Source organism: Eutrigla gurnardus, assembly GCF_963514095.1.
Source record: "Eutrigla gurnardus genome assembly, chromosome: 21".
Taxonomy (NCBI): domain Eukaryota; kingdom Metazoa; phylum Chordata; class Actinopteri; order Perciformes; family Triglidae; genus Eutrigla; species Eutrigla gurnardus.
Window position 1 is genome coordinate 4339633 of NC_139932.1, and position 11170 is coordinate 4350802.

At 43.3% G+C, this 11170-nt stretch overlaps 1 protein-coding gene across 1 annotated transcript; it reads left to right on the top strand.

The window, feature by feature from the left end:
• Positions 1–6240: 6240 nt before the first annotated feature.
• Positions 6241–10483, top strand: LOC311032194 (high-affinity choline transporter 1-like; the record flags this gene model as incomplete). Its single annotated transcript, XM_084038832.1, has 8 exons — positions 6241–6424; positions 7046–7159; positions 7455–7610; positions 7721–7869; positions 8377–8520; positions 8999–9152; positions 9548–9762; positions 9941–10483. 8 exons carry the CDS (start codon positions 6241–6243, stop codon positions 10481–10483), a joined length of 1659 nt encoding a protein of 552 aa, XP_083894958.1.
• Between the last annotated feature and the right edge of the window lie 687 nt (positions 10484–11170).

Sequence of the window (11170 nt, forward strand, 5' to 3'; positions counted from 1 at the left end):
AAGCGGTAGATGGATGGATGGATGGAGAAAACATCTCATCAATCTGCTCAAAGATGGCTTGGATATCATACAACGTTGATGGAAATGGCCTTCATGCACAGGTGAAAGCTGCACTTCCATCACCACCGAGTGCATTCCAGCATCACCTGAAGACTGGGTGATCATCAAAAATCACAGGAGAAAACCCTGGAAGCAAAGGCACTGCACGGATCCATTCCAAGTTCTCCTGACCACAAAGATGCATTCAATGCAAACACATTCCAAGTCCGGAGGGAGAAGATCCTGTCACTGGTTCGACTAAGAGGCAAGGATGAAAACACCTTCCTCCACCAGTAGCATGCCAAGCTCCAACAAGTGACAGCTGTGTCACCACCGACAGTGAGTAGTCAATCGCATCACCACAACCTAACACCCCGGTGCGAGGGGAGGAGTGCAGATTGGGTTCTGCCCGCACTCCGAGCTTCAATACACGTCAAGAAGGTGTTACAGTTGTGGTGACATAGGAGACGTTCTCTGTCCAACAATTAAGCCATGGCACCCTTTCAGGTTGCATGGTTGGAGTTTGAGAGAAGAAGCATGTGTGTTACTATCACTAACTAGTAAAGGCACTTTTCCTCATCTGTGAATTACATCCTTTGGAAAAGTCCTTCACAACAACAAAATCATCCACGAAGATGGTGACGACGATGATGTGTTCCCAGAGCTGCCTCAGAGTGGAGAATATCTTGTCAATGGCAGACAAAGGAACACAGGCAAAGACAAACAGAGGAGGAGAGATACTGTGAGTACAGAAATCAATCGCACGACCAGGAGGTATGGTTATGACATGGAGGAGGAGACCAGCAGTGAAAAGGAGTCTCCGCAGGTCAAGTCTTCCTGGTCGGAGTCAATGAACCAGCTGATAAGGAAACTGGACCACCTTAATCTAGACATAGAGGGGGCTCTGAGTGCAAACTCCTCCCCCTCCGACACACCCTGCACCACCTGCAAGAAACAGTGGGATGCTTTTTCAAAGTCCACATTACAGCAAGCCCTGAATGAGCGAGTTCTCCAAAGACCAGACAGAGGGAATCATTGTCTCCCTGAAGCTCACTGTGGGAACTGGATGAAGACATTCACAAGCTGGAAGCTGTGTGCTTGCAGGAGCCTGGACACTCATTCTCAGCAGAGCACCCGTGGACCCAAGTCCACAGGTTCATGAAGTAAAGGGTCTGTGCCCTATTCTCAATCTGGACTCCAGTCCTCTACTCACCATCCTCTCAACTGTTCTTGATTCCGGGCCGAAAGTCCTGGATCTCTTACGCATGGTGAAGCACAAACCGAGCTCCATCACCTTCTCACACTACAACCGTCCCTCCGGATCTGGCGGACATTCTTTTATCAATAGTTAGGTTTGGACGATGGAGAGTCTTCACTGGAGGAGCCCACAGAAAAGGAGAAGATCAATGTAGAGGATGAGAAGACTTCTGCAAACAAAGCTAAGGATGACAAAGATAGTGATGAGGATTGTTTGTAAAGAATTAAATCATGTGTCTTCTATGAGTTAGAAGGACAGCAAACGCTCTCAAGGACCTAGAGTTGTTGATGTGATGTTTTAAATCACTGTGAATTTACATCATTGATGTCTGGCTCTTAAAGTCTTTGTGTACTAAATTAAGTTGTATGCTTAGCTGTTCGACTGTCTTTTGTGTTTGTCAGAGAATGACAAAAAGGGAGAAATGTGATGGGAATTTTCATTTCGTAGTTCATTATAGTATAATTAGTAGTTTGAGTAGTTTTAACTCATACTATTCCAACTGTCATGAGGTAACCTGTATTCTGCACTTATGTCATGTCATGTGTTACATGAGTTGTAGAATGCATCTTGTGACACCAGCACAGCTGGCAAGTCAATATGGATCTATGGACACTGGACAAAGTTCTCCGTCTACACAAACAACGGAACAATGCTTCTCTGATGACATGTCACAAACAACTGTATAAAAAGCCCTTCTCAAGACTGAAGACTTGGTCAGACTCTTAAGGAGTCTGCCCCTATCTGGCCAGATAGTTTGCTCTGAAGCTGTATGTCGGTGATGCGGTCCGCTTGGACACCCTGTTTGCGAGGGCTTTGACTTATTAGACTTTGTCTGTTTACAGTCTGTCTGTAGCGACTGCTAGCCTGTTTTTGGACTCTTTATAGAATAAATTACTAAAGCTCTGTTAGGAGTTGTATTCTTATTTCTCATCAGGTGATCATAAACTGATTTCCACCACATGAGGAAAGCAGAAAATTCATTGATGAAGTCTGAGTTGGGCTTGGGTGGACGGTAAACACTGGCTACAGTGATAGGAGATGGGCCATTCAATTTGATAACGAGTGCTTCAAATGACTGATGGATTTGCACGGAGACAGGCGAGACTTTCCAGCTCTCGCGATAGATTATCGTGAGACCTCCACCGCGGCCGGTAGTACAAGGTTGACGGCTGCAAACAAACCCGGGGGTAGTTGCTTCATTCAACTGGGAAAAGTCATTTGGCTTTTGCCAAGTCTCTGTCAGACTAAACAGGTCAAACTTGCGGTCACTGATGAGTTCACTAATGAGCTGTCCGTTGCCCGAAAGTGAGCGGATGTTATAAAATCCAAAGTGGAGATCACCGTGGTCGCTCTCGTGCAGTGCAGTGCCAGCATTAGCCGCCCTGGGTAGGTTGGCTAGCACACCATGGTCCACCCTCCTGCTGGATGTTCTCGGTTTACGGCGAGATGGTGTCAGGGATGGGATAGCAGAGGGATAAGGCGGCTGCAGGAGTGGGACATTCCTGAAGGGAGCAGCAGGGGACGCTAGCGATATTGACTGCCATCTCGGCAGAGCGTGGAGCGGTACCGGAAACAGGAGATTCAGGTAGTGTAGCAGCAGAATTCAGTCACTTTGTAAGGAAAGTCAGAATCCTGTGGATATTGTCGAGGGCAAATCTGCAGGATCGGGCCACAGCAGTGATGTTGGGGTGCAGGATAGTTGGTCATCGAGGATTACACCAAGGTTCCTCGCAGTTGACGACGGCAATACTGTGATGCTCTCGACAGTGACCGACAGGTCCATATGAGGGCAGTCTTTCCCCGGGATGAAGAGGAGTTCGGTTTTATGCAGGTTAAGCTTGAGCTGATGTGCAGTTGTCCAGACGGAGATGTCTGCCAGACATTCCGAGATGCGAGTTGCAATGTAAGTGTCGGAGGTTGGGGGAAAAGAGAGGAATAGCTGGGTGTCATGTGCCTAACAATAGTAAGAGAATCCATGTGATGTGATTACAGAGCCCAGTGATCTGGTGTATAGTGAGAACAGAAGCGGTCCTAATACTGAGCCTTGAGGGAAAGTTCTGTGAGAAACAGAGAAACAGATATGCAGATGATTGTCTGATATACAGTATATCGGCAATAATAGAAAAAAGATTTACTCATGAGCAACAGAACACATATTTGGTTATGATTATTTTACACCCCAGCTCCTATTTTCTGTTTGATCAATACATCAACATTGTAAGGTCGGCACCATTCCTAAAATATCACATTTAAATTGATGTTATATGAAGGTGAGGACAGATATGAACTTGGTTTCTCTCACCTTTCTAGAGTGTGGGCAATATGGCAATTCAAGATTTCCATCAGAGGACACTGTCCTCCTGCTCCGCAGCTACGGCCAGAATCAGCTGTTTTGTAGCAGCAGGAGGCGTGATCATTGCTGGAATCCCATCTATCCTGATTGGAGCTGTTGCAGCTTCAACAGGTGATTGTGATCTTTATCATTATGTTATGTCGCTTATATCGGCAATGCTGTTGTCTTTAGTGATAATCATTTTCTACTATTATTTCTGCCATAACTACTCTCATTACACGTATCATTTATGTCCTATGGATTGACTATCTTGTCATGTTTGTTGTTTATTCTGTTATTGCAGTATTTATTATGGCATTTTATTCTATATTTCAGACTGGAATTCCACCTCTTATGGTTCTCCTCCTCCACATGAGCGGGGCGAAGCGGCCATGGTGTTGCCCATCATCCTTCAGAATTTAACCCCGACCTACATTTCTGCTTTTGGCATCGGAGCCATTGCTGCTGCCGTGATGTCATCCGCTGACTCGTTCCTCTTGTCTGCAACCACCATCTTCACCAGCAACATCTACCAGACCATCAGGAGTCAGGTGCATTACCATGTGTTTTACTATTTTCATCCCTCTTCACCTTCATTCTTACCAATCCCCCACCCTTTTTGCCAAACTAAGCATGGATTGACTGTTCATGAAATATACAGGTACACCTAATTTCCTTCTATGCCCATCATCTGTGGGTATTTCATTGTACCGTATTATGTACTTTGCTTTTTAGGCTTCAGATAGAGAGCTGCGGTGGGTGATTCGTCTCTTCATAGTGGTGGCAGGACTTGTGGGAACATCCCTCACCTACCTAGACATCAGTATCATGATGTTCTGGATCCTGGGCTCGGACCTGTCTTACACCATTCGATTTCCCCAGCTGATATGTATCCTCTTTTTTAAGGTTTCCAACGGTTACGGGGCGATGGCAGGCTACCTTGTCGCGGTGGTGATGAGAGTGTTGTGTGGAGAGCCGCTGTTAGGGCTCCCTGTTATTCTGCATTTCCCAGGTTGTGTTTTAGAAGATGGCGTTTACATTCAGCGTTCTCCTGTCAAGACTCTTTGCATGCTGACTGCTTTAGCCTCCATTGTGACATTTTCATATGTGGCCTCACTCCTGTTCAACAAGCGGATCCTTCCTGAGAGGTTGGATGTGTTTAAGGTGAAGTGTCAGGATGCAACAACACCAGCAGGTGGTGCCAGAGAGGTCAATAGTGATGAGCCTGATGAAAATGATGAAGTTGCCTCTGAGCCAATGCTGGATACAAAATGCTAAATAAATAGTTGTATTCACATGTCTTTGTGTATATTATTGTTGGGTTATAGCCACAGACATCTCATCATTGGTTAGTGTGCATCATCATTGTGGAAACAAAAAATTTCTATAAAATTATTGTTAGACATAATTTACAGTAATGCAAACAGTATTTGCTGTTAATTTGTAGGTTGTATGGTTTGAATTATAAACACAAACTGTTGGGAACACATTGCTTTTATCACCCGAGGTTGCACAAGTGGGGGTTGACCTCGGGCTGTTGCAGTCTGCAAACTTCATAGAGAAATCTTCTGCTTTACATGTAAACGGAGTTCAAAATAAAACCATTGAGAAACAAAGTAAGCGTCCAAAGTAATGACTTTATGATTTTAATGGGGGTTTTTTTTTTAAGTGGATGGGACCCACCCTCATACAATGGGTCCGACGATTAAAGCACTTGATTTTTTTAATCAATCAACGGTTTCCCTACGGGGAAAAACACGAGACTAATGAGAATAGTTATTTTAAATGTTTTAAAGTTAATAGATATTTCTCCCACATATTTTACCACTAAATGTTATCTAACTAAAGACGGGGAAGCTAATTTACCTTTTAATTATGTCTGCCAACCAGAACCAGAAGATGGTTCCAGAGAAGAGGAGCTTGAGGGCTGAAAGCCCTGGCACCTGCTGTACTTTTGAATACTTTAAAAACGGCAAGTAAGCCTTGATTCTGAGAGTGTAGTCCTCTGGCAGCACAGTAGGGTTTAATCAGCTCTTTCAGGTATGATGGTACCTGACCATTAAGAGCCTTGTAAATGAGGAGAAGGATTTTAAATTCTATTCTGGAATTTACTGGGAACCAGTGCAGAGAAACTAATCCAGGAGGAACGTGATCCCTTCTTCTAGTTTTAGTAAGAACACGTGCTGCAGCATTCTGAACCACCAGGAGAGATTTAAGGGATTTATTGGAACAGCCTGATAATAAGGAATTGCAATAATCCAGCCTTGAGGTAAGAAATGCATGGATTTGTTTTACTGCATCTTTTTGAGACAGCATTGGCCTGAAAGAAGGATGTCCTTGTAATTTATTTAATGTGTGAGTAAAAGGACAGATCCTGATCAAAGATAACTCCAAGGTTTCTTATGGTGGTGTGTGAGGCAATTGCAATCCCATCAATAGTAGGAATATCATTAGACAATGAAGTGTTGACAGTTGTCCTTTTACCTTTTTACTAAGGACACCTGGCATTCTATACTGACTTGGTGAAATGCCTTCTTGTATCGCAGGGTGTTTCTGTAAAAGCTGGAACAGTGAAGTCAAGACATTAGTCACCTTCATAGGCAAAACCACAATGGCTCTCAATGTCGGCGGACTGTTGGTGATGGTGGCATTCTACCTGCTTGTGCTGGGAATCGGCATCTGGGCATCTGTGAAATCTAAGAAGATGGAGACAAATGCACACGGTGGACAGGCAGAGGTTTCTTTTCTTGCTAACCGGAGTGTCGGCTTGACAATTGGAGCCTTCACCATGACGGGTGAGTTTTGGTTTAGGGCCGCACAATGAATCATTTACTTAAATTTGTCATTGCCATGTCAAGTTTTCTATCAACACACTATTAAAGAAATAGGAATCTATCATGGATTGCAATACAAGGAAATGCCAATAAGTCTATCATGTTGAACTTTTATTATCGGGATAATCGTGATGATAAAATCCCATATCGTCCCATCCATAGTGCTAATTTATTTTCTTAAAAAAAAAAATTAAGCAAGTAATTTATTGTGTGTAATAAACAGAAGTATACTGAAGCCAGCAGAAAGGCAGAGCTGTGTACACTTTGATATCAGTTTATTTATTGCTAGTAATATCCTTGTTATTCAACAATGTTAGCTGATATATTTCTCATATTGTTCAAGCCTGTTCACGTCCGTATCTTTCTAACGGACATCTCACCATGTGTTGTGCATTCATTTATTGTTTTAATGGTCTCATGCCCTATCTATTGCGCTATGTAATACGATTCATTTTTAACATTTGTTATATTATGGTAAAGATGTTTCACAGAATTGATCAGATAGAAACAGATACAAATTTGAGTTTGCGTACATAGGCTACGTGTCATATTACTCCATAATGTGTACTTTTTCTCCTGCAGCTACTTGGGTTGGAGGTGCCTTTATCATTGGAGTCGCAGAGTCGGTTTATGACCCCACCAAGGGTCTGATCTGGGCTCTCATTCCTCTGCAAACGTCACTTTCCTTTATCATCGGCAAGTCTCTCTGAATATCTATCAACATTATTGAGCCTTCGGGTTCTTTTTAGCAGCATTCAAATAATAATAAAAACCTGTTTGTCAGAGGTACACTCTGACTTCTTGGAGTTCACATTAATCTCTAAAGTAAACTTTTAATGGATTACAAGATGATTCAGATTTTTGGATTCTGATTAGTGCTTTTGTCCGTCTGTCTCTCTGATAATACCGTCCACATTGAACTGTGTTGTATGTTATACAGGGTCCAGTATGAAAAAGGGTTTCCTTTTCTCTCTTTTTCATCCTTTTGAAGGTGGACTGTTCTTCGCAAAGCCAATGAGGGAGAACAATTACATCAGTATGTTGGAGCCATTTCAGAGGAAGTATGGAAAAGCACTGACTGCGTTTCTTGCCATCATTCCAGTCATAAGTGAAGTTGTCTGGATTCCCGCATTACTGATTTCGTTGGGTACACACATGCAGTATCACTCAAATTAACCCTTTCATGGTCTTACCCATCTCCATCCATTTTTTCCAATCATGCTTTTCTCCATCCTATGTTATGTCTGTGTGCTCCAGGATCCACCATGAGGACGGTTTTAGATCTGCCCTTCAGTGTCTGCATCTGGATCTCTGCTGCCGTGGCAATCATCTACACCATTCTTGGAGGTCTCTATTCAGTGGCTTACACTGATGTCATCCAGATGTCACTGGTGCTTCTCAGCTTGGTGAGTTTTACACAATGAAACTTCATGATGATTGTAGTGACTTGTTCTTAACATAAAACAAAAACGAACCTAAGCTACTGAGGGGCTGCTGTACTAGAACTTGTAATTGACGCATCCGTCGTCTTCCGGGTCCAATGAATCCAACACGTCTTTTGCAATCATCAATATTTATTTATAGACTTGCGCTCTTCACAGTACGTGCCCTTACCGAACTTTGCATACAAGCACAAAAAGCACACATATTTGCCACAATGAATAAACAAAAGGCGACAATGACGACTAACACAAAAAACTGTTTGCTCTTCCCGTCAGCAGCACACCTGCTGAGTACCTGTTGTTGTATTTAATACTTCCTACCTCACAGTGCAGAGCGCCACCTACTGTGGCCTCCAGGAAATAAACAAAAAAATAAACAAATACACATAACCAAAAATTGGCTCTAACAATGATGTTTCACATGTGTTCTTCTTTATTTAGATGTTCTTGAGTGTTTCCCTCTCTTCACAGTGGCTGTGTGTCCCTTTTGTACTGACGAGTGATCTTTATACAAACATCACTGAAGCAGCGTTCAACCACACACATCAGGCCTCCTGGCTCGGCCAGCTGGAGTCTGATGACATTGGGAGATGGATTGATACTTTTCTAGTGATGGTAGGATCAATAACAATTCAGTATACATTTACATTTAGGTCATTTAGCAGATGCTTTTGTCCAAAGTGACTTACAATAAGTACATTTGTCAAAAGAAGGAAACAAAGAAACCACAACATATTAAGAACAACAGTGCTATGATCAAAGTGCTATAGGTAAGGGTTGTTTTTTTTTTTTATGTGTGTGAAATATGTGTGAAACGTGTGACCACTCAACCACCATAGTGTTTCATGTGGTTTAAAGTTCTGTGACAAACAAATATGCAGATGATTGTCTGATAAATATTGGCAAAAACGATTCACTCATTGAGCAACAGATCAGATATTTAGTTATGATTATTTTACAACCCAGCTCCTATTTTCTGTTTGATCAATACATCAACATTGTAAGGTCGGCAACATTCCTAAGATATCACATGTAAATTGATGTTATATGAAGGTGAGGACAGATATGAACTTGGTTTCTCTCACCTTTCTAGAGCGTGGGCAATATGGCAATTCAGGATTTCCATCAGAGGACACTGTCCTCCTGCTCCGCAGCTACAGCCAGAATCAGCTGTTTTATAGCAGCAGGAGGCGTGATCATTGCTGGAATCCCATCTATCCTGATTGGAGCTGTTGCAGCTTCAACAGGTGATTGTGATCTTTATCATTATAATTATGTTATGTTGTCAGGCCCGGGTTCCTTCTGTGTGGAGATTGTATGTAAGCGTGGGTTGTCTCCGGATTCTCCTCCCACAGTCCAAAGACATGCAGGATGGGGATAGGTTCATTGATGACTCTAAATTGCCCGTAGGTGTGAATGTGAGTGTGAATGGTTGTTTGTCTCTACATGTTGGCCCTGTGATAGACTGGCGACCTGTCCAGGGTGTACCCTGCCTTCGCGCAATGACAGTGTACCCCGCCTTCGCCCAATGACTACTCTCATTACACGTATCATTTATGTCCTATGGATTGACTATCTTGTCATGTTTGTTGTTTATTCTGTTATTGCAGTATTTATTATGGCATTTCATTCTATATTTCAGACTGGAATTCCACCTCTTATGGTTCTCCTCCTCCACATGAGCGGGGCGAAGCGGCCATGGTGTTGCCCATCATTCTTCAGAATTTAACCCCAACCTACATTTCTGCTTTTGGCATCGGAGCCATCGCTGCTGCCGTGATGTCATCCGCTGACTCTTGCCTCTTGTCTGCAACCACCATCTTCACCAGCAACATCTACCAGACCATCAGGAGTCAGGTGCATTACCATGTGTTTTACTATTTTCATCCCTCTTCACCTTCATTCTTACCAATCCCCCACCCTTTTCGCCAAACTAAGCATGGATTGACTGTTCATGAGATATACAGGTACACGTATTTACTTCTATGCCCATCATCATATTTCATTGTACTGTATTATGTACTTTGCTTTTTAGGCTTCAGATAGAGAGCTGCGGTGGGTGATTCGTCTCTTCATAGTGGTGGCAGGACTTGTGGGAACATCCCTCACCTACCTGGACATCAGTATCATGATGTTCTGGATCCTGGGCTCGGACCTGTCTTACACCATTGTATTTCCCCAGCTGATATGTATCCTCTTTGTTAAGGTTTCCAACGGTTACGGGGCGATGGCAGGCTACCTTGTCGCGGTGGTGATGAGAGTGTTGTGTGGAGAGCCGCTGTTAGGGCTCCCTGTTGTTCTGCATTTCCCAGGTTGCGTTTTAGAAGATGGCGTTTACATTCAGCGTTCTCCTGTCAAGACTCTTTGCATGCTGACTGCTTTAGCCTCCATTGTGACATTTTCATATGTGGCCTCACTCCTGTTCAACAAGGGGATCCTTCCTGAGAGGTTGGATGTGTTTAAGGTGAAGTGTCAGGATGCAACAACACCAGCAGGTGGTGCCAGAGAGGTCAATAGTGATGAGCCTGATGAAAATGATGAAGTTGCCTCTGAGCCAATGCTGGATACAAAATGCTAAATAGTTTTATTCACATGTCTTTGTGGATATTATTGTTGGGTTATAGCCACAGACATCTCATCATTGGTTAGTGCGCATTATCATTATGGAAACAAAAAAATTGCATAAAAGTATTGTTATACATCATTTACAGTAATGCAAACAGTATTTGCTGTTAATTTGTAGGTTGTATGGTTTGAATTCTAAACACAAACTGTTGGGAACACATTGCTTTTATCACCCGAGGTTGCACAAGTGGGGGTTGACCTCGGGCTGTTGCAGTCTGCAAACTTTATAGAGAAATCTTCTGCTTTACATGTAAACGGAGTTCAAAATAAAACCACAGAGAAACAAAGTAAGCGTCCAAAGTAATGACTTCATGATTTTAATGATTTTATTTTAAGTGGACACACCCTGGGCTTGCACGGTGGTGTAGTGGGTAGCACTGGCGCCTCACAGCAAGAGGGTCCTGGGTTCGATTCCTGGGTCGGGGTCAAATTCGGGCTCCTTCTGTGTGGAGTTTGCATGTTCTCCCCGTGTAAGCGTGGGTACTCTCCGGGTTCTCCGGCTTCCTCCCACAGTCCAAAGACATGCAGGATGGGGATAGGTTAATTGGTGACTCTAAATTGCCCGTAGGTGTGAATGTGAGTGTGAATGGTTGTCTGTCTCTACATGTCAGCCCTGTGATAGACTGGCGTCCTGTCCAGG